Source organism: Bos javanicus, chromosome 23, assembly GCF_032452875.1.
Source record: "Bos javanicus breed banteng chromosome 23, ARS-OSU_banteng_1.0, whole genome shotgun sequence".
Taxonomy (NCBI): domain Eukaryota; kingdom Metazoa; phylum Chordata; class Mammalia; order Artiodactyla; family Bovidae; genus Bos; species Bos javanicus.
In genome coordinates this window covers 4162939-4186702 of record NC_083890.1, presented here as the reverse complement: position 1 = coordinate 4186702, position 23764 = coordinate 4162939, and the positions used below count along the sequence as shown (strand labels likewise).

Below are 23764 nucleotides of genomic sequence, written 5' to 3'. Positions count from 1 at the left end.
CACTTATGTAGTAAAACATTCCTCGTGTGAAGTGAATCTAGTGCAAAGGGATAAAGCCATTCCTTTCTCCATAAAACTAAAGACTTATTAAGATCCCAGGAATCATGTGAAATCAGCACATCTTTGAGTTCTACCACAAAAAAAGACTATCTGTGGCACAACTTATATCCAGATGTACACACGTGAAAAGAACCAAAAACAAAAACTTTCTTAACTCTCTTTTCCACAGTACACAACACACTTCTAACCCCATTTCATTCTTTCAGTGTGTTTATAGTGAATACTTGCTCTCTAAGGACTGGCTTCAAACACAGGTGAGATATCTCTAAAAGCTCCCAGCCTAGTAAGACAGACAACGGGCTAGTTAGAGAAAGTAAAAGAATTATGAGAACATACAGGAGGAGGTGGCAACCTAACTGTGGAAAGTCAGGGGTTGTTCTGTGGGAAAGCAGACAGGCAACCTGAGATCAGAAAGCAGAGTTTTATCCAGGTCAAGAGGAGGACATTCTACTCAGAAGGAAAGCAAGTGCAAAGTTCAGGAGGTGAGAGACAGACCCAGCCCCATAGACGCGCTGGTTTGTCCGGGTGATTCTGTGGTCGACAGAGAGTACAGGGCAGAAGAGCAGCACTTGCTGCCTGCTTCTCTCACTTTTGCACTTAAGGCAGCAAAAATACTATTGCTCATGGCCCACAGGACAAGGACACCATGCCCTTGGAGAGGATGATTTGGAAGAGGAGGAGGTGAGTCGAGGTAGTGGGATACAAATTTTAAGTCGTGTGATTTTACTCAGATGAGGTGGTGTCGCCATGCAGAGGGGTGTGAAGGACACTCTTTCAGTAACCTCTGTCATGGGGACTGTCACTAGACTTCAGGGCAGGTACTGCAGAAATGGGATTCTGCCCAGAGACAAACTGTCCAACCCAAGGGAACTCAGCTCTCCTGATATCTTTGGAAGCTGGGTGAGGATGACAGGGTTACACTTTTATCGGTGTTTTGAGGGAGAGACAGGACAGGAAGGCTGTTTTTGCTGGCTCTTCGAGGTTGCCCTTCTTTGATGCTCTGAAGCTCGTTGTGCCTGGAACTGTGAGTATTTGTGTACCACTTGATTCAGTGGTCATAAACTTGTACAGGGTTATTCTTGGCCCTTTCTGCTCCAGTCCAGAGCCATGGGGCCTATATTTCATAACTGCAAGATTACCCAAGCGGACGGACACAAAAGCAAGTGCTGCCATTTATAAACCCCAGATGAAATAGCACTCTGAGAGATGCCCTTGTGAGACAGGCTGGATCACCAGCGTCACAGGAAAGGAATGCACCGAAGACAAAAGTGTGGGTGTCAGTTGCCCAGTCGCGTCTGACTCTGCGACCCCATGGACTGTAGCCCCCCAGGCTCCCCTGTCCATGGACTTCTTCAGGCAAGAATACTGCAGCGGGTTGCCATTTCCTTCTCCAGGGGATCCTCCTGACCCAGGGATTGAGCCCGGGTTTCCTGCATAGCAGGCAGATTCTTTACCATCTGAGCTCCCAGGGAAGCCCACTGAAGATGAAAAGCAGGGTTCAAATATGAGCTGCAGCTCTAAGCAGAGGTATGACACTGTGCAAAGCCCGTGCCGTTTATGAATTTCTTTTCCCGCTCAAAATACAAAGGGTGTCTACCTCATGGAATACTTGGGTGGAGTGAACTATGAAAGTGTTATGCAAACATTAAATATTATTGTTTTAATAAATGTTAAGTCAAGTTGAATCAAGTTGCCAAACCTGTTTTCTACTGTTAGAGGAACATTAATTCATTTATAATAGACAGTTTATATTTATGAGTTTTAAAATATGAATATAAATACACTTAAAAAATTTTTTTATTTATTTATTTTAGTTGGAGGACAATCACTTCACAACACTGTGGTGGCCCCTGCCACACACTGACTCAAATCAGCTATGGGAGCACATGCACCTCCCCCCCAACCTGGACCCCCTCCCACTGCCCTCCCCACCCCATCCCTCTGGCTTGTCCCAAAGCACTGGCTTTGAGTGCCCTGCTTCAGACATCCAACTTGCACTGATCATCTATTTTACATATGGTAATATACATGTTTCAATGCTATTCTCACATATCTTTCCACCCTCACCTTCTCCCAGATAATCCAGGAGTCTGTTCTTTACATCTGTGTCTCTTTTGCTCCCTTGCATATAGGATCATTGTCACTGTCTTTCTAAATTCCATATATATGTGTTAATATACTGTATTGGTATTTCGCTTTCTGACTTACTTCACTCTGTATAATGGGCTCCAGTTTCATCCACTTCATTAGAACTGACTCAAATGGGTTCTTTTTTATAGCTGAGTAATATTCCATTGTGTATATGTACCACAACTTCTTTATACATTCATCTGCCGCCAGACATCTAGGTTGCTTCCATGTCCTAGTTACTGTAAACAGTGCTGCAATGAACATAGGGGTATATGTGTCTCTTTCAATTCTGGTTTCCTCAGTGTGTATGCTAGGATGTCTGTAAAAGATGACCTGGATAGCAGAACTACAATTAGCAGCCTTTGGGATGTCCCTAGTGGTGCAATGGTTAAGACTCCACCTCCCACTGCAGGGGAACAGATTCAGTCTCTTGTCAGGGAACTAAGATCCCGCATGCCCCAAGGTGCGGTCAACAAACAAACAAAACCCAGCTTTCCTTCTCCCATGCAAGCTTTCCTACAGGCAATCAGAATAAGAGTCAACACACTGAGCTGTCACTAGGCTGAGTCATTTATATGCCTGTGTTATTTACATAGATTATCTTGTTATCTCTATGAGATAAGTTCACAGGATGGTCCTGATAATGAATCCTGTGAGTAGGTACTTTATTTCCATATCATGAAGATTATATAAATGACTGAACAAGGTGGGTTAATATTACCATAGAATTTTCTTAAAATGACTTCTGATAGCTTTTCCTCCCAGTTAATGTGTAACATGGCGATTCATTTGTTTCAGGCAATCACAGCATCAAAGACAGAAAGAATAAGATCCTTAAAGCCAATACTTGGGCTCCTTTTATTTCATTTCCCCAATCAATGTGTTGATAAAAAAAAAAAAAAGACAATGCCAATAATTCTTACTTGATCTTATTTCTCCATCTTCAGCTAATACAGAATTCTGAAGAAGCAGGATCGAAATTATCCAAAGAAATGTAATATGGTGAGCCATGTTTCTGTTTTTGCTTTAGGACTCCTAAAAAAGAAATAAAGAAGGAAAAAAAGAAAGTTAAATATATTAGAAAAATAAAGACAAATACCTAACAATTATAAGTTTGAATTTGGAAACTTCAATATTAGTTACAGCCCAGTTAATTTTTACTAATCTTGGAATTAACTTATGTGTCCAAATAGCCACATTTCAACTATATTAATGAAAGACAATGAATCAGAGCAGAGGAAGACCATGATAAATTTTTTCATTCATAATCATCTTGGAAAAGCAAAAACTTCTCTAAAACTTTAAGCTTTGCTCAAAATACTTACTAGAATCCCCTTTTTTAACACAGCCTGTAGAGCCCTATCATGTTCTTTCTATTATCTCAGGGGCAACACATAAGTCAGTTCAGTTCAGTTCAGTCGCTCAGTCGTGTCCAACTCTGCGACCCCATGAACCGCAGCACGCCAGGCCTCCCTGTCAATCACCAACTCCCGGAGTTCACCCAAACTCATGTCCATCGAGTTGGTGATGCCATCCAGCCTTCTCATCCTCTGTCGTCCCCTTCTCCTCCTGCCCCCAATCCCTCCCAGCATTAGGGTCTTTTCCAATGAGTCAGCTCTTCACATCAGGTGGCCAAAGTATTGGAGCTTCAGCTTCAGCATCAGTCCTTCCAATGATCGCCTTTAGGATGGACTGGTTAGATCTCCTTGCAGTCCAAGGGACTCTCAAGGGCAACACATACCCTTCTTTTAAATGTGGATTTGCATTTAAGAAACACCCAAAGCGTATCTGGTTAAAAAAAAAAAGTCTATATGATAAAACTGAATGATGGGATTTCATTCTTTAATGGCTGTAATAATTATAAACATTAAGATCTATTTTATTTAACTCATCAACACTCAGCTATGTGACCTTAGCATGTTTTCTAAGTTAGTCTCGAGACTTCACTCCTGGTTAAAGTGTGTATCCTTGCCAAAGACTGTCACTCCCAACAATGAGACCATGCCAGATAAACTATAGGCTTTTAAAACCCAGCAGAAAAGACAGGGTTTATAGAAACCTAAATGAGCTGAATTCCAAAAGTTATTAATAGGACAGAAAAGATTCAGGGCTCCTTTCATTCCAGGAGGGGGAAGAATTTGCCACAGTATAGAAGAAACCAAAGTTGGTGTGACAGACTAGAATTCTGAGAGGGCCCAGCCACAGAGCAAGGATGGGTTAATATCAGTCAGCAATTTTCCCCAGGAGCCTTATCTGGGTACATGGAATAGACAAGTAATACAGAGAAAATTGAGAGCAGGATAAAACAATCTAGAGAGATTCTTTTCCTCTCTCTCCCTCTCCAGGTACCCAGGGAATTCCTCAAATACAAATACTTATCTTGCTGAAGGTTAGAGGAGAAGCAACAGAACTGAGAAAAGCCCTTCCAAGGCACACTGGGCCTTCACTACAGTGGAGAGACACATCTCAAAAAGCAGAAAGGCAAAGAAAGGACTAGAGAAAAGAACTCAAATACAAAAAGTGGAAACTATACTGACAAACTGAGAGAAATCTTAAAAGTGTCTTCCAAGATATGAGAAGAAACAAGAAAATTTTGCTCTGATCAGGAGAAAAACACTCAACATAAGCAGATGCAGAGATAAAGAAGGCTGAGCACCAAAGAATTGATGCTTTTGAACTGTGGTATTGGAGAAGATTCTTGAGAGTACCTAGGATTGCAAAAAATCAAACCAAACAATCCTGAAGGTAATCAATTCTGAATATTCATTGGAGGGACTGATGCTGAGGCTGAAGCTCCAATACTTTGACCACCTGATTAGCAGAGCTGACTCATAGGAAAAGACCCTGATTCTGGGAAAGATTGAAGGCGGGAGGAGAAGGGGATGACAGAGGATGAGATGGTTGGATGGCATCATCAACTCAATGGAGATGAGTTTGAGCAAGCTCCGGGAGATAGTGAAGAACAGGGAAGCCTGGCCTGCTGCAGTCCATGGAGTCCCAAAGAGTCGGGCACAACTGAGCAAATGAACAACAAGAAATGATCACAATATCAGAAGCACCAAGCAGGGTTTATAAAATGACAATGATAAACATGTTAAAGGCTCTAATGAGTAAGATGGACAACAATATGCAAAAACAGGAAATTTCAAAAGAGGGATACAAACTATTAAAGATGTGCATGAGATGTTTGCAATGCAAATATATATTTAAAAAGAACTAATATTTAAAAAGAACTATATATTTTAAAAGAACTTTTGCATATATCAAAAGAAAAGATCAGTAAGCTTGAAGATAAATCAATAGAAATTAACCAAATTAAACTCAAAGTTGTGGGGAGATGAGTGAGTCATGCAAGCAACAGAGCTTCTGAACTCTGTGGGACAGTGTCAAGTGGTCTTCACTTATTAATAGCACACAGGTAATTAGCTTCTCAAATGGAAAGGAGAAAGTGAATTAAGAAATATTTTTAAATACAACGGCCAAGAATTTTTCAATTGACAAACCCTGCCACCAATCAGATCAAACAAACCCCAAACAAAATACAAAGTCACACCTAGGTACATCATAATTAGTTGAAAGTTTAAGAGTAAATTCTTAAAACTAACCAGAGGACAAAATTCATGACGTACGAAAGAACAACAATAAGAATAAAAAAATAAATTTCATGGTAAAAAATGGGTAATGGATCAAAGACATAAAATTTTAAATATGTAGATATATAATAATAAGTATATATTATAAATTATATATAAGTAATATACATATTATATATTATATATAAGTATACATTATATATAATATTATAATAAGATATATAATAAGTAGATATATAATAATAATAATAAATATGTAGATATATAATAATAAGCTGATAATAAAGCTTCAGAATACATGAAGAAAAGAGGGGGAATTTTTTTTTTTTAACTTTACATAATTGTATTAGTTTTGCCAAATATCAAAATGAATCCATCACAGGTATACATGTGCTCCCCATCCTGAACCCTCCTCCCTCCTCCCTCCCCATACCATCCCTCTGGGTCGTCCCAGTGATGACAAATTCATATCAAAATGTGAGATTTCAACTTTCATTTCTCAGTAATTATTGAATTAGACAAAAAAAAATTAGTAAGAGTACATGCATGCATGCTAAGTCTCTTCAGTCATGTCCAATTCTTTGCAACCCCATGAACTGTAGCCTGCCAGGCTCCTTGTTTATGGGATTCTCCAGGCAAGATACTGGAGTGTGTTACCATGCCCTCCTCCGGGGGATCTTCCCAACCCAGGGATTGAACCCACACCACTTATGTCTCCTGCGTTGGCAGGTGGGTTCTTTACCACTAGCACCACCTGGTAAGAGTGCAAAAGGTTTAAGAAACATTATCAACCAACTTCACCTAATGGACATTCAAAGAACACTCCACCTAACAACAGTAGAATATATGTTCTTTTGTTGTACATATGAAAGTCACCAAACAGACCACATGCTGGAGAAAAAAAACAAGCCTCAAATTCCAAAGAAATGAAACCACACAAATTATGTTCTTTGACCTAAATGACATTAAATTAGAAAAAGAAGGACTTCCCTGGTGGCCTAGTGGTTAAGACTCTGACTGACAATGCAGGGGACACAGGTTTGATCCCTGGAACAGGAATATTCCACGTGCCGAGGGGTGACTAAGACAGTGGGTCACGACCCCTGAGCCCACAGGTGCAGCTACTGAAGCTCGCATGCCCTAGAGACCACATTCTGCAACAGAAGCCCCCGCAATGAGAAGCCTGAGCACAACTGCAGAGTAGTCCCTCTCACAGCAACTACAGAAAGCCCAAGCACAGGCAGCAGCAAAGGCCCAGCACAGCCATCAGTAATAAATAGGTAAATTTTAAATTTTTTTTAAATTAATGAATTTTTTAAAAAGGGAAGAAAATCCCAAAATACTTGGAAATTAACCAATGTACTTCTAAGTAATTCATAAGTTATCAGAGGAAAATCTTATAATATTTCAACTGATCATTTAAAAAAATAATAAAAAATTTATGATGCATTTAAAACACTACTAAGAGGGTAAGTTTAACTTTAAAAGCATATTTCAGAAAAGAAGAAAAATGAAAAATCAATATCTAAACTTCCACCTTAATAAGCTAAAGAAAGAACAACAAATTAAACCTAAAATATTAAAAAAGAATAATCAATGAAATAGAAAATTGAAAAACAATATGTGTAAAGAGTTAATTCTTTAACAAATAAATATACTTATAAATCCTAGCAAGAATAGTCAAGAAATAAGACAGAAAACATATATTACCTGAGTCAATATTGAAACGAGATGATATGACAGAGCCTACAGACTTTAAAGGATAGTAAGTAGACAGACGAAATGGTCAAAGTCTTAAGACTGAAAGTGAAAGTCCCTCAGTCATGTCCAACTCTTTGTGACCCCATGGACAATACAGTCCCTGGAATTCTCCAGACCAGAATACTGGAGTGGGTAGCCTTTCCCTTCTCCAGGGGATCTTTCCAAACCAGAGATCGAATGCAGGTCTCCCACATTGCAGGTGGATTCTTTACCAGCTGAGCCACCAGGGAAGCCCACTACTTACTGAAACTGAAACTTACTGAAACTAATAATTGAAATTATTAAATAAATTGAATTTTTATTCAAAAATTTTCCCACAAATAAAACTCCAGTGCCAGATATTTTCACCAGTAATTTCTACCAAACATTTAAAAATAAATAAATATGAAGCAAAATTAAATGAAAATAGAGGAAGAGAGAACTCTCAACTTCTAGTATAAGGCCAACATAACTCTAACAGAAAACTAGACAAAGATATTACAAGATAAAACTATAGTCCCTTATCCTTCATGAGGCAAGGATGTAAAAATAGAATGAATCATTAGCAAATAAAATCTAGCAATATATGAAAAAGATCATGACCAAGTAAGGCTTAACCCACTGATGCAAGATCATTTAATGTTTAAATCTCAGGACTTTCCTGGTGGTCCAGCTGTTAGGACCCTACCTTCCAGTGCAGGGGTCACAGGTTCCATGTCTGGTTGAGGAACTAGGATCCCCCGTGCAGCAGGGCAAGTAAGACTGCGTGCCACAACTCCTAAGCCCCACTGCCTCAACTCGGAGAGCCTGAGTGCCGCAAACTACAGAGCCCACACACGCCGGAGCCCACAGGCTACCTGTGTACCACAAGGAAGACCCTGCATGCTGCAACTAAGACCCAGGGCAGTCAAAAATAAATAAATACTTTTTTAAAAATTTAAATCTCAGCTGATGTAATTTATAACATTAAGAAAGTAAAAAATATTTGCATGGACATCTCAATTTACACAGCAAAGTTATTTAATAAAATTTAGTACCTATTCATGATAAAACTCTCAGTAAACAAAGACTAGGAGAAAATTCTTCAATTTGATTAATGCCATCTATGAAAAATCTATAGCTCAGATCATACTGAGTGGTAAAAGACTAAATGCATTCTCCCCCAAGTCAGTAAAAATTAAGGCCATATTCTCACATCACTTTTATTCAAAAATGTACAGGAAATCCTAGCCAGTGCCACATTCCAAATAAGAAATAAAAGGTATAAAAAACTATAAGAAAGAATTAAAACTGCAATTATTTACAGACAACATGATTATCTACATAGAAACTTGAAACCTACTAAAACTCTAGTAGAACTAGTAAGTAAATTTAGCAAGGTCACAGGATACAAGGTTAATAGTTTTTTAAAATATATATATACATATAGTCAACCCAGTGGGGGATATAATATATGCAATACTATTTAAGTATTCAATACGATTCAATACCATAAACCTAGAAATAAAGTTACTGAAAATTGTGAACAATCTCTACACTAAAATATACAATACATTGTTGAAAGAAATTAAAGATCAAATAAATGGAGAAATATATATTCCTGGATTAAAAGACTCAGAATTGGTTACATCTTTATCCTCCTCAAACTGATCAATAGATTCAACACAACCCCAATCAAATCTTGACCCCACCTCATTTCATATGCAAAAGTTAGATGAAGTATAAATCTGAAGGTAATGCTAAAATTATAAGCTTTCTAGAAGAAAACATAAGAGAATAGCTTCAAACTCTTTGGATTAAGTGAATTTTCTTAGGACATAGAAACCACTATCAATTTTAAAAGTGGATTCACACTGGATTTCAACAAAATTAAAAGATACCATTAAGAAAATAAGTCAATATTTAGAGTAAAATACTTACAAAACATGACTCATACACAGACTAACATATAACTCCTAGAAATCAACAACAGAAGACAATCCAATTTTTTAAAGAGCAAAAGTCTTGAACAAACTTTTTAAATTATTAACAAAATAAAGAAATAGCCAATAAGCATAGTACATGGTTCTCATCATTAGTTACCGAAGAAGTGTATGTTAAAACCACAGTAAGATATCATTTCACACCCACTAAAATGGCTAAAATTTAAAAACTGACAATATCAAATGTTTAAGAGTCTATGTGGAGAAAGTGGAACTCATACATTCATGGTAAGAGTGTAAAATGATGTAACCACTTCAGAGAAGTGTTAAGTTCAGTTTCTTACAAAATTAAACTATGACCAGCAATCCTTTCTCTAAGTATATAACCTAGAGTAGTGAAAACATGTGCCAACAAAAAGACTTTAACAATGTTTATAGTAATTTTATTCATAATAGTTCCAAACTAAAAATAACTCAAATGCCATCCACAGAAAAGTGGATAAACAAGTTGTTGGTTATTCACGTAATGGAACAGAGCAACAAAAAATAAACTTGTAGTATATTCAACAACATGAATAATTGTAAATATATTCTATTTAATTAAAGGAGACAAACAGAAAAATACACAGAGCATGATTCCAGGTATATGAAGTCCCAAAACAGAAAACTGCAATGTTAGGAAAAGCTTGCCATTGATGGGAGAAGTAGACTGGAATGTAGCACAAATTAATTCACTGGGAGTTACAAATAGTCTACATTTGCAGTGATGATATTTGGGTGCATAGATCGGAATAGGCTTAAAAGCTGTAAAATTTGTTGGACACAATTTATATCTCAGTGAAAAACAGTGAGTCCAAAATCATCACCATCATTTTTTAAATTAGGCTGGCCCTCTCGACAAAGAGCTTATAAAGGTCAAAAAATGTCATTGAGAAAGAAGCATTTTTGGTGAGTCATCACCAGGATGTACTGTTTTATGGCAACAATGTGTACTAATAAATACTGACTAACTTCTTTCCCCAAAACCTCAAAATTAAGTTATTCTGCTCTTCTACCAAAAATTTCCTCATTATGTCTAAGTAGTATTTAATTCCTTCAGAATCCTTGGGCTAAAGTGAATTGTCTAATCGCTTTATATTTTAGTTGACAACCATCAATGTAGACGATATAACAAGGGCATTAAATAAATACCACTACCATATTATTTCACCATGGAAACATAACTCATATATTTAACAAATACATTTTACAGTTATTTAATTGGACATATGCTTATGCATCCTGGAGAAGGGCATGGCAACCCACTCCAGTATTCTTGCCTGGAGAATCCCATGGACAGAGAAGCCTGGCGGGCTATAGTCCACAGGGTCACAAAGAGTTGGACACGACTGAAGTGACTTAGCATATGCACACGTTTATGCATGGAGTATATAAACTGAGGCATATTGAGTTTTATCATTTTCTTCCATCTTTTGGGGGAGCTTGTTAAACATATGGATGACTTAACCCTACCCATTGGCTTCAGATTGCAGGGCAAGGAGCCAAACACTTAAAATAAAAAGCTTCCCACAGGCTAATGTCCACCAAAGTTCTGGAAATTCTGGTATAAGAAAAAAAGACACTTCCTATTCCCCTATGGGGCTTCCCTAGTGGTTCAGCAGCAAAGAATCTGCCTGCAATGCAGGGGCTGCAGATGTGGGTTAGATCCCTGGGTCAGGAAGAACCCCTGGAGGAGAGCATGGCAACCCACTCCAGTATTCTTGCCTGGAGAATCTCCATGGACAGAGGAGCCTGGTGAGCTACAGCCCATGGAGATGCAAAGAGTGGGACAGGACTGAAGAGACTTAGTATGCATGCGTGCATTCCCCTTATAGAGAAGCAAGTTAGCAACCCTAAACAGGAAAGCATAACTCAGAATCTCTACATTCAGAACTGACTACTCAAAGAGTAATCAGGCAGCCTTAGCATCCTTCAAAGGTTAACATGCACACAAATAGGCGATTCATTAAAAGGCAGACTCTGATTCAGTACATTTGGTTTGCCACCTAAGATTATTCATATGAATGAAGGCCTCTAAGGAACATAGGAACACACACTGTCCTTAAACATGAAAAAGTCTGTTTTAGAAAAATGTTACTTAACGAACTTCTTCGTGGATAAGGATAAAGGGGGAAATTACTTTTAATAGCATGTAAGAATTTAAACTGAGCTCTCCTGCTAATGGAAAATATATACTAGGCTAACTATCCACCAATCAATCCAGATTATAGATTTAACACTGCCCCTAACCCACTATAATTCAATATCCTTCTTACGGTGTTCTAATGGTCAAAAAAAAGGAAATGAAACTGGTGATTTGTAATCTTCCTTTCAACTATGGAGATGGTGATCTATATACTATAACCTCATAGGATTATTGTGATAAGGAAAACTTACAACGTCAAATGCTTGAGACCACTCTATGCCATTTAATCTTGGGAAGTGTTGAGGAAATTATAAGGCTGATTTAGAGAACATGACTGGCCTGTTGCATACACTCTATAAGCAACAGTCTCAGAACTTACACTCAGATTCTCTCACTCCAGAATGCTTTCCAGTCTTCATTCAACAACAAATATTTCTCAAGTGCCTATTATGTAACAGATATTCTTTCAGGTGCTGGGAATTCAGAAGTGACCAAACTAGATAAGGAATCTGCTTTTGTGGTGCCTACATCAGTTCAGTCGCTCAGTCGTGTCCGACTCCTTGCGACTCCATGAATCACAGCACGCCAGGCCTCCCTGTCCATCACCATCTCCAGGAGTTCACTCAAACTCACATCCATTGAGTCAGTGATGCCATCCAGCCATCTCATCCTCTGTCGTCCCCTTCTCCTCCTGCCCCCCAATCCCTCCCAGCATCAGAGTCTTTTCCAATGAGTCAACCTTCGCATGAGGTGGACAAGGTACTGGAATTTCAGCTTTAGCATCATTCCTTCCAAAGAAATCCCAGGGCTGATCTCCTTCAGAATGGACTGGTTGGATCTCCTTGCAGTCCAAGGGACTCTCAAGAGTCTTCTTCAACACCACAGTTCAAAAGCATCAATTCTTCAGCTCTCAGCTTTCTTCACAGTCCAACTCTCACATCCATACATGACCACCGGAAAACAGTTTATTGTGATCCATACAGTCAAAGGCTTTGGCATAGTCAATAAAGCAGAAATAGATGTTTTTCTGGAACTCTTGTTTTGATGATCCAGCGAATGTTGGCAATTTGGTCTCTGGTTCCTCTGCCTTTTCTAAAACCAGCTTGAACATCTGGAAGTTCACGGTTCACATACTGCTGAAGCCTGGCTTGGAGAATTTTGAGCATTACTTTACTAGCATGTGAGATGAGTGCAATTGTGTGGTAGTTTGAGCATTCTTTGGCATTGCCTTTCTTTGGGATTGGAATGAAAACTGATATTTTCCAGTCCTGTGGCCACTGCTGAGTTTTCCAAATTTGCTGACATATTGAGTGCAGCACTTTCACAGAATCATCTTTCAGGATTTGAAATAGCTCAACTGGAATTCCATCACCTCCACTAGCTTTGTTCATAGTGATGCTTTCTAAGGCCCACTTGACTTCACATTCCAGGATGTCTGGCTCTAGATGAGTGATCACACCATCGTGATTATCTGGGGCGTGAAGATCTTTTTTGTGTAGTTCTTCTGTGTATTCTTGCCACCTCTTCTTAATATCTTCTGCTTCTGTTAGGTCCATACCATTTCTGCCCTTTATCGAGCCCATCTTTGCATGAAATGTTCCCTTGGTGTCTCTAATTTTCTTGAAGAGATCTCTAGTCTTTCCCATTCTGTTGTTTTCCTCTAGTTCTTTGCACTGATCGCTGAGGAAGGCTTTCTTATCTCTTCTTGCTATTCTTTGGAACTCTGAATTCAGATGCTTATATCTTTCCTTTTCTCCTTTGCTTTTCGCTTCTCTTCTTTTCACAGCTATTTGTAAGGCCTCCCCAGATAGCCATTTTGCTCTTTTGCATTTCTTTTACATAGGGATGGCTGATCCCTGTCTCCTGTACAATGTCACGAACCTCAGTCCACAGTTCATCAGGCACTCTATCTATCAGATCTAGGCCCTTAAATCTATTTCTCACTTCCACTGTGTTATCATAAGGGATTTGATTTAGGTCATACCTGAATGGTCTAGTGGTTTTCCCTACTTTCTTCAATTTCAGTCTGAATTTGGCAATAAGGAGTTCATGATCTGAGCCACAGTCAGCTCCCAGTCTTGTTTTTGCTGACTGTGTAGAGCTTCTTCATCTTTGGCTGCAAAGAATATAATCAATCTGATTTCAGTGTTGACCATCTGGTGATGTCCATGTGTAGAGTCTTCTCTTGTGTTGTTGGAAGAGGGTGTTTGCTATGACCAGTGCATTTTCTTGGCAAAACTCTATTAGTCTTTGCCCTGCTTCATTCCGTAGTCCAAGGCCAAATTTGCCTGTTACTCCAGGTGTTTCTTGACTTCCTACTTTTGCATTCCAGTCCCCTATAATGAAAAGGACATCTTTTTGAGGTATTAGTTCTAAAAGGTCTTGTAGGTCTTCATAGAACCATTCAACTTCAGTTTCTTCAGCATTACTGGTTGGGGCATAGACTTGGATTACTGTGATATTGAATGGTTTGCCTTGGAAACAAACAGAGATCATTCTGTCGTTTTGAGATTGCATCCAAATACTGCATTTTGAACTCTTTTGTTGACCATGATGGCTACTCCATTTCTTCTGAGGGATTCCTGCCCACAGTAGTAGATATAATGGTCATCTGACTTAAATTCACCCATTCCAGTCCATTTTAGTTCGCTGATTCCTAGAATGTCAACGTTCACTCTTGCCATCTCTTGTTTGACCACTTCCAATTTGCCTTGATTCATGGACCTGACATTCCAGGTTCCTATGTAATATTGCTCTTTTTCACAGCATCAGACCTTGCTTCTATCACCAGTCACATCCACAACTGGGTATTGTTTTTGCTTTGGCTCCATCCCTTCATTCTTTCAGGAGTTATTTCTCTAGTGATCTCCAGTAGTATATGGGGCACCTACTGACCTGGGGAGTTCCTCTTTCAGTATCCTATCATTTTGCCTTTTCATACTGTTCATGGGGTTCTCAAGGTAAGAATATTGAAGTAGTCTCTGCCTACATACCAGAGACTAAATAAATAATTGAGTGAGACCATTTCAGACACTGGTAGATGCTCTAAGGTAACTTGGCCAGGAGCAGAGCAAGGGCTGCTTTCAACAGGGACCTCAGTGAAGGCATCTGAAAGGATGCCCAGTGAGCTGACTCTTGAAGGAATTGAAGGAGCCATCCTGCCTGAAACTGAGGACAAGCTTTCCTTCTGTGGATGGAGCAAGTCTGTTTGTTCCAGGGACAGATGGAAGGTTAGTGACGGAGAGGTGAGGGAGGAAGCAGAGGAAGGGCTCGAGCTGTACCAAGGCAGCAGGACCCCAGCTGGTGTGTTTCATTGCCAACTGTTCCCCCTGGATGCACACTGAATCCATGGAGGGTGTGTTATATTGAGAACCTTTCCCCCTGAATGCACAGTGAATCCACGGAGGGTAGGCAGCTCCTATGCACCACGGCGAGGTCTTCCCATTGTGTAGAGCACCCCCCTTTCAATATCAAAGAAATCTCTAAACATTAAGTATTAGGTAACTCTCGGGAAATGAGATCAATTGATGATTATCCTCTTTTACTTTTCATCTCTCTTCCATTTTCTAAGGTTATAAAAATGGTACAGAGAACCTATTTGCTGGGCAGGAAGAGAGACATAAATGTACAGAGCAGACTTGTGGACACCAGGGAAGGAGAGGGCGGGATGAACTGAGAGAGCAGCGTTGACATACACACATTACGATGTATGAAACAGATAGCTGCCGGGGATCTGCTGTAGAGTACGGGGAGCTCAGCTTGGTGCCCTGTGAACCTAGTGGGGTGGGATAAGGGCGGGAAGGGAGGCTCCAGAGGGAAGGGACATGTGTACTTATAGTTAATGTACTTCATTGTACAGCAGAAACTTGCACAATATTGTAAAGCAACTATACTCCAATTAAAACATATACACATATGTTATACTACGTTCCACTGCCACTGTCACTAATATTTTGTTAAGATCAAAATAAATATCTGTAAGTCAACTTCTGAGAGCAGTGGATACAAATGAGAGCAACTTCCTTGTCTCCTTGTAATGAATGGGTCTCATTGGGTCTGTGGCCGGAGACGCATGGGAATTCGCATGAGGAGCACCAGGAATGCAACAAAGCTTTGAAAACAAGGGACTATCGGGAAAAATGCCATCTCAAAATGTGGTTGCTAAGCTTGGTCATAAACCCAGCAAATAAATTTGAAGACTAAAAATAGTCCCCTCTTGAGACACTAACACTCATGCTTATTTATAAGCACATATTTATATGCTCTGTCTTTGAACTAAATTGTAAAACAGGAAAAGGTGGGGAAACTAAAATTCTGAACTCCATATTTTTACACACAAAAAAACATACACACACACACACACACACACACACACACACAAATACCCCTATTGTGTTCTATATTTTTAGCATCAAGGTGGTAGGCATGCATGCTAAGTCACTTCAGTAATATCCGACTTTTTGTGATCCTATGGACTATAGGCTATCAGCCTCCTCTGTCCATGGGATTCTCCAAGCAAGAATACTGGAGTAGGCTGCCATGCCCTCCTCTAGGGATCTTGAGGGATCCCTAGATCGAACCCATGTCTCACGTCTCCTGCATTGGCAGGTGGGTTCTTTACCACTAGCACCACCCGGAAAGCCCTAAGAGGGTAGGAAAGTGTTAGTCGCTCTGTCGTGTCCGACTCTTTGAGACCCCATGAGCTGTTGCTGGCCAGGCTCCCTTGTCCATGGAATTCTCTAGGAAGGAATACTGGAGTGGTTTGCCATTCCCTTCTCCAGGGGATCTTTCCAACCTAGGAATTGAACCCAGGTCTCCTGCATTGCCGTCTGAGCCACTAAGGTGGTGGGAGAAGTATCGACTGGGACAGATAGAATTGAAAATGGCCAAATGCTGGCAAACCAGTGAAAGAATTAGGAATGGTTCATGGGTATATATAAAGTTTGGTTTGTGTGCTGCTGCTGCTGCTAAATTGCTTCAGTCGTGTCCGACTCTGTGCCATCCCATAGACGGTAGCCCACCAGGCTCCCCCGTCCCTGGGATTCTCCAGGCAAGAACACTGGAGTGGGTTGCCATTTCCTTTTCCAATGTATGAAAGTGAAAAGTGAAAGTGAAGTCGCTCAGTCGTGTCTGACTCTTTGCGACCCCATGGACTGCAGCCTACCAGGCTCCTCCGTCCATGGGATTTTCCAGGCAAGAGTACTGGAGTGGGGTGCCATTGCCTTCTCCGTTGGTTTGTGTGAGTAATCATTAAAACAACACAACTAAAGTTATATCTTCTGGAATTTCATAGGTCAAATTAAGCTCCCCAAAATATGCAATTAATCAAGGTCATCTTGATTGTGTAAAACAGTTCATGGTTAACTAAACAACTGACATTTGTTATCATATTTCTCTAAACAAAAATCTAGTATTGTAAGGAGACAGGTAATTATAAATCCTCATTTCATAGACAGTAAACTAACAGATTCCAAGAAGCTACGATTTTTACACTTTGCAGAATTTGCTGTCACGCTGCAGAGTGGGTGACTGCTTTCTTGATCTGCTTATAGAGTATATCACACAGCATCCATTAGAGCTGTACAGCAAAAAGCGAATGGCAGTAACTTGGTGGAGTTACTATAGTTTGGCGGGGAAGTTTAAAATCCCATCTGGCCATAGCAGCTTCTAAATATTCAAGCAATGAAATAATGTATATGTCTGTGTAACCATTTAAAATGGGGCCAGTAAAAGATAGTCAAGGAACACAGAGTACAGTGTATTTTATTGGCCTGTACTAGCAAGTCCACTAAAATCAGGCCATGGGATCCTGTTGGTAATTTTAAGCTGTGCATATAAATGTAGCACCTTTTCCTATCCTCAAATTCTTCTTTTATTAACATATATTAGCCTAATTTTTATTTGTTTCTTAACTCGGTTCCAATTTTTACAGTATGGCATATGAAAAGCAAAGACATCAATCTCCAAAGGGAAAGCTAATAAAATTTTGAAATTCTAATTCAGGTCGAATTGTACTTCAACTTCCTAATCTCCCAATTCTTCCATGATACACCAGAAAGTGTGCTGGAAAACAAGGCATGCGATGTGAGTTCTGGTCCTCGATGTGCCTGGTATGCCAACTTAGAAAATAAAATGTAAGCATTTGTAAAGCTAAAATGCAATACAAGATAATAAAGAGAAAATAAATGGCATAGACAAAAGAGGAGCCAGGGTAAAAGAAAATGGGTAGAAGAAAGCAACTAATGCCCAACTGATATGAAGAAAATCATCAGTAAGCAGCTCTAGCACCCCAATGTGATTTCTCATACCATTTCCCATTAAAAGAAATCAGGCTCTTTAGGGAGAATAGCAGATTCCAGGTCTGAGGGACCGGAGACAGAGGAATGTTGTCATTCTAAAAACAAGGAAAGTCTTAAGAGTGACTAGGATTAGATCAAAATGACCCAAAAGCTAAACTGAGGGGTTCCTATTTGCTAAAGATAAGACCACCTGATCATTGAAAATGATAATGACTACAATGGATTGATGTACAACAGTTTACTAAACCTATGAGTTCATGATGATAAATACAAAAAATAAAAATAAAAACCATACATTGGTCACCTTTGGAGATTGCTAGCACACAAATAAAGAAAAAGAATCAAATATTCATCCTACTTTTCCTACATGGATAATAATTCAGAGTAATAATACAGTTAATGAGGCAACAGTTAATAAATGCCAGAAGAATATAATAGAATTAGAAAAATCATATTTTGCAACTACTAATTAATGAGTTGTTGTTGTTGTTCAGTCACTAAGTCATGTCCAACTCTTTGCAACCCCATGGACTGGAGTGCGCCAGGCTTCCCTGTCCTTCACTGTCTATTGGAGTTTGCTCAAACTCATGCCCATTGAGTCTGTGATACTATTCAACCATCTTAGCCTCTATCACCCCCTTTTCCTGCTGCCCTCAATCTTTCCCAGCATCAGGGTCTTCTCCACTGAGTCAGCTCTTCTGATATGAAGAGTATCATATCAAAGCATTGGAGCTTCAGCTTCAGCATCAGTCTTTCCAATGAATATTCAGGGTTGATTTCCTTTAGGATGGAGTGGTTTTATCTCCTTGCAGTCCAAGGGACTCTCAAGAGGTTTTTCCAGCACCACAATTTGAAGGCACCAATTCTTCAGTGCTCAGCCTTCTTTATATTCATAAATATAATATGGCAAAAAACACCAGCGCAGCCTGTATGACTGGGTCAAAGGTTAGAGATGAAATCAGAACACATGCATCACTTGACTGCACCTGAACCCACCCCCTACCTTATTTAGCATCATTAGAGTGAATAAGATGCATGCTGCTCCAGACATGACATAATAGGAGCACATGGCCATCTGTGAATTATTTTTGGCCAATTAAAAAAGAACACCTGAAACTACTCAAGTCTCTGTATTTACCCAATTGTAAGAAATTCCATCCTGACTTAAATGACACCAAAATCAGTGAAAGGGAAAATCTGTACAATTAATAAACAAGTGCCATAAAAACAAAAGAGAAATTAAATGTAATTGTGGACTTTGTTGGATTACTGATTGAAACAACAAACTGTACATATTTTTGAGACAGAGAAAACTGAACATGGACTGGGTATTAGATGACATACACCATTTAAAAAAAATTCATTGGGTATAATAGAAGTGTGGTGGTTTGTTTGCTTCAGCTTCTTAAGTAATTGAAGAAAAAAATATAAATGTTGATTATACAAATATAATAAAAGTAGAAGCCACCCAGTGGAGGAACATATTTGTAACAGATATAATTTTTTAAAAAATTGTATCCAAAACACAAATTTTCTATTCTAAATGTTTTCTAAGATGAATAGCCAACCCTATTTGTTTTGTCTTTTTCTTACTTTAAAACTTTTTAATGGCCAGAAGTTACTAAAAAATATGTCACAAAATTCCTGGATATGGCTAGTAGCAGATTGATGCTCAACGAGCATGTGTGACAATAATGTAAACACCCAGCCATCATGGGAAAGAAGACAATGCATTGAATTATTTGCATGCATGCATGCTAAGTCGCTTGAGTCATGTCAGACTCTTTGCGGCCCTATGCACTGTAGCCCGTCAGCCTCCTCCGTCCATGGGATTCTCCAGGCAAGAATACTGGAGGGGGTTGCCATGCTCTCTCTCAGGGGATCTTCCCAACCCAGGGATTGAACTGCATCTCTTATGTCTCCTGCATTGGCTGGAGGGTTCTTTACCACTAGCACCACCCGGGAAGCAAGAAAACAAAACAAAACAAAACACCTCTCACCTGGTTTCAGTGTTTCTACTCTAACCTAATTAACTAAATTGGAAGCAGTGGCATGCAGATGGGACAGGGTTGAGGGCTGTAGCTTGAATGGATGTGTGACATACATAGTATTAGTATAATCATCCCCTTTTTAAAAAAACAAATGTTATTTCATTGGGTCATTCTCTGAAAATTCAAATTTCTTTTTCTTCTTTAAGTTGCCCTTCCTCACAACTTCTACTTTCAAATTAAACTTAAATTTAAGGCCACCTGATTAATAAAATACCTCTAGACTTTTATCAAAATTCAGTGAATGTGTATGCCCACGTCAACAGTTTTTAGCATGATGTTTTATGAATATTTCTTTTTCTGATTTTTCTAACCAAGTTTGATGAGTTTCAAAAATTGTGAAATGGTCCAATGAACTCTGGAGAATAGGATGGCAACAATTCAAATTTCCTGGAGAGTTTAAGAGACCTGGTTGGACCTGAATAATTACTGCTAAATCATTCTTAATTCTAAAAGCATCAGTGCAAAGCATTTTATTAACATTCCTCATACCCAAGTTGTAGTTATGATAGATACACTAGAGGGTTTCCTGGAACTACTTTATGGTAACTTGGGGTCTCATATAATTCATATGCACTGTGTACTTAGGTTCTAAACATTTTTAAATGTTTAGATCATTATTCTTCTGGCTTTGAATTGTCATGGATCTATGACTGCTGTTGAGAGTTAACCATTGACATATTATTTAACATTAACTGCTAGTCAGAAACAGACCACCACTCACAAAATAAGATTTCTATGATATAATGGATATGAACCACTTAATAAATGATTTTATACTATAGTTTTGCTACAAATATAAAAATTGATCCTACCCTGAGCTATTTTTGGTTTACAGGAAAAATTCTAGGCTTGTTAAACAAATAACACATTGATAAAGAAGTTCCTTGAAGGAGAAAATGGCAACCCACTCCAGTATTCTTGCCTCGGAAATCCCATGGACAAAGTGGCCTGGTGGCCTACAATTCATGGGGTCAACAAAGGAGTCTGACACGACTTAGCTACTAAATGGTAACAACAATCTATCTGCTACAAATAAATGCGTGAAAGCATTATGTGGCTTAAAAATATTAGACTAGGTGTTAGAAGACAATATTTAGCCTGATTTCGCCATTATTAGAATTTAAGCAAGAGAGAAAGAAAAAAAAAAAAACAAAACAAAACAGCCAGGACTGCTTTCTGGGACTTGAGTTCTTGCTTGGGGCTGGTGCACTGGGATGACCCAGAGGGATGGTATGGGGAAGGAGGTGGGAGGGGGGTTCAGGATGGGGAACACGTGTACACCCGTGGCAGATTCATGTTGATGTATGGCAAAACCAATACAATATTGTAAAGTAATTAGCTTCCAATTAAAATAAATAAACTTAAATTAAAAAAAAAAAAAAAGAAACGAATTTACCAGTTTGGAATTCTGTGAATCTGTGATAATCAGCAAAATCAATTTACACGTATCTTTTGTGAGCTTTTTTAAAAAGAGTATAATTGTACCAGGAGGCTTCCCTTGTGGCTCACTGGTAAAGAATTCGCCTGCCAATGCAAGACAACATCCCCTGGAGAAGGAAATGGCAACCCACTCCAGTATTCTTGCCTGGGAAATTCCATGAACAGAGGGGCCTGGAGGAATACAGTCCATGGGGTCGCAAAAGAGTAGAACGTGATGTGGTGACCAAACAACAACAACAAAATAATATACCACTGCATTGCTGCTTTAAAAAAAAAACCAACAAATTATAGATATTTAAGAAACAAGTATCAGAGTCAAGATACTATATTTCAGTGGATAAACAAACAAATATGCAGTGTTGATTACATATACTACGTAATGTTCAGTTCAGTTCAGTCGCTCAGTCATATCTGACTCTTTGCGACCCCATGGACTGCAGCACACCAGGCTTCCCTGTCCATCACCAACTCCCAGAGTTTACTCAAACTCATGTCCATTGAGTCGGTGATGCCACATCTAACCATCTCATCCTCTGTTGTCCCCTTCTCTTCCTGCCCTCAATCTTTCCCAGCATCAGAGTCTTTTCAAGTGAGTCAGTTCTTCACATCAGGTGGCCAAAGTATTAGAGTTTCAGCTTCAGCATCAGTCCTTCCAATGAATATTCAGGACTGATTTCCTTCAGGATGGACTGGTTAGATCGCCTTGCAGTCCAAGAGACTATCAAGGGTCTTCTCCAACATCACAGTTCAAAAGTATCAATTTTTTGGCACTCAGCTTTCCCTATAGTCCAGCTGTCACATCCATACATGACTACTGGAAAAACCATAGGTTTGACTATATGGACCTTTGTTGGCAAAGTACTGTCTCTGCTTTTTTTTTTTTTTAATTTATTTATTTTAATTGGAGGCTACTTACTTTACAATATTGTAGTGGTTTTGCCATACATTGACATGAATCAGCCACGGGTGCACATGTGTTCCCCATCCTGAACTCCCATCCTGAACTCCCCTCCCACCTTCCTCCCGTCACATCCCTCAGGGTCATCCCAGTGCACCAGCCCCGAGCACCCTGTCTCATGCATCAAACTTGGACTGGTGGTCCATTTCAAATATGATAATATATATGTTTCAATGCTATTCTCTCAAATCATCCAGCCCTCGCCTTCTCCCACAGAGTTCAAAACTGTTCTATACATCTGTGTCTCTTTTGCTATCTAGCATATAGGGATATCGTTACCATCTTTCTAAATTCCATATATATGCATTAGTATACTGTATTGGTGTTTTTCTTTCTGGCTTACTTCACTCTGTATAATAGGCTCCAGTTTCATCCACCTCATCAGAACTGACTCAAATGTATTCTTTTTAATGGCTGAGTAATATTCCATTGTGTATATGTACCACAGCTTTCTTATCCATACGTCTGCTGATGGACATCTAGGTTCTTCCATGTCCTGGCTATTATAAACAGTGCTGCAATAAACATTGGGGTACATGTCCCTCTTTTAATTCTGGTTTCCTCAGTGTATATGCCCAGCAGTGGGATTGCTGGGTCATATGGCAGTTCTATTTCCAGTTTTTTAAGGAATCTCCACACTGTTCTCCATAGTGGCTGTACTAGTTTGCATTCCCAACAACAGTGTAATAGGGTTCCCTTTTCTCCACACCCTTTCCAGCATTTATTGCTTATAGACTTTTGGATAGCAGCCATTCTGACCGGCATGAAATGGAACCTCATTGTGGTTTTGATTTGCATTTCTCTAATAATGAGTGATATTGAGTATCTTTTCATCTGTTTGTTAGCCATCTGTATGTCTTCTTTGGAGAAATGTCTGTTTAGTTCTTTGGCCCATTTTTTGATTGGGTCATCTATTTTTCTGGAATTGAGCTGCAGGAGTTGCTTATATATTTTTGAGATTAATTCTTTGTCAGTTGCTTTGTTTGATAGTATTTTCTCCCATTCTGAGGCTGTCTTTTCACCTTCCTTATAGTTTCCTTCGTTATGCAAAAGCTTTTAAGTTTAATTAGGTCCCATTTGTTTATTTTTGCTTTTATTTCCATTACTCTGGGTGGTGGGTCATAGAGGATCCTGCTGTGATTTATGTCAGAGAGTGTTTTGCCTATGTTTTCCTCTCGGAGTTTTATAGTTTCTGGTCTTACATTTAGATCTTTAATCCATTTTGAGTTTTTTTTTGTGTATGGCGTTAGTAAGTGTTCTAGTTTCATTCTTTCACAAGTGGTTGACCAGTATTCCCAGCACCGCCTGTTAAAGGGATTTTCTTTTCTCCATTGTATATTCTTGCCTCCTTTGTCAAAGATAAGGTGTCCATAGGTGTGTGGATTT

The 23764-nt window shown here is 39.1% G+C and overlaps 1 protein-coding gene across 1 annotated transcript in view; it reads right to left on the bottom strand.

Annotated features, from left to right (window-relative positions):
• Positions 1–23764, bottom strand: part of COL21A1 (collagen type XXI alpha 1 chain) — a 234742-nt gene that overhangs the window by 163641 nt on the left and 47337 nt on the right. The window contains exon 2 of the mRNA XM_061397807.1: positions 3114–3225. Coding sequence (XP_061253791.1) covers positions 3114–3201 — 88 coding nt within the window. The 5' untranslated portion in view covers positions 3202–3225. The remainder of the gene's footprint in view (positions 1–3113; positions 3226–23764) is intronic.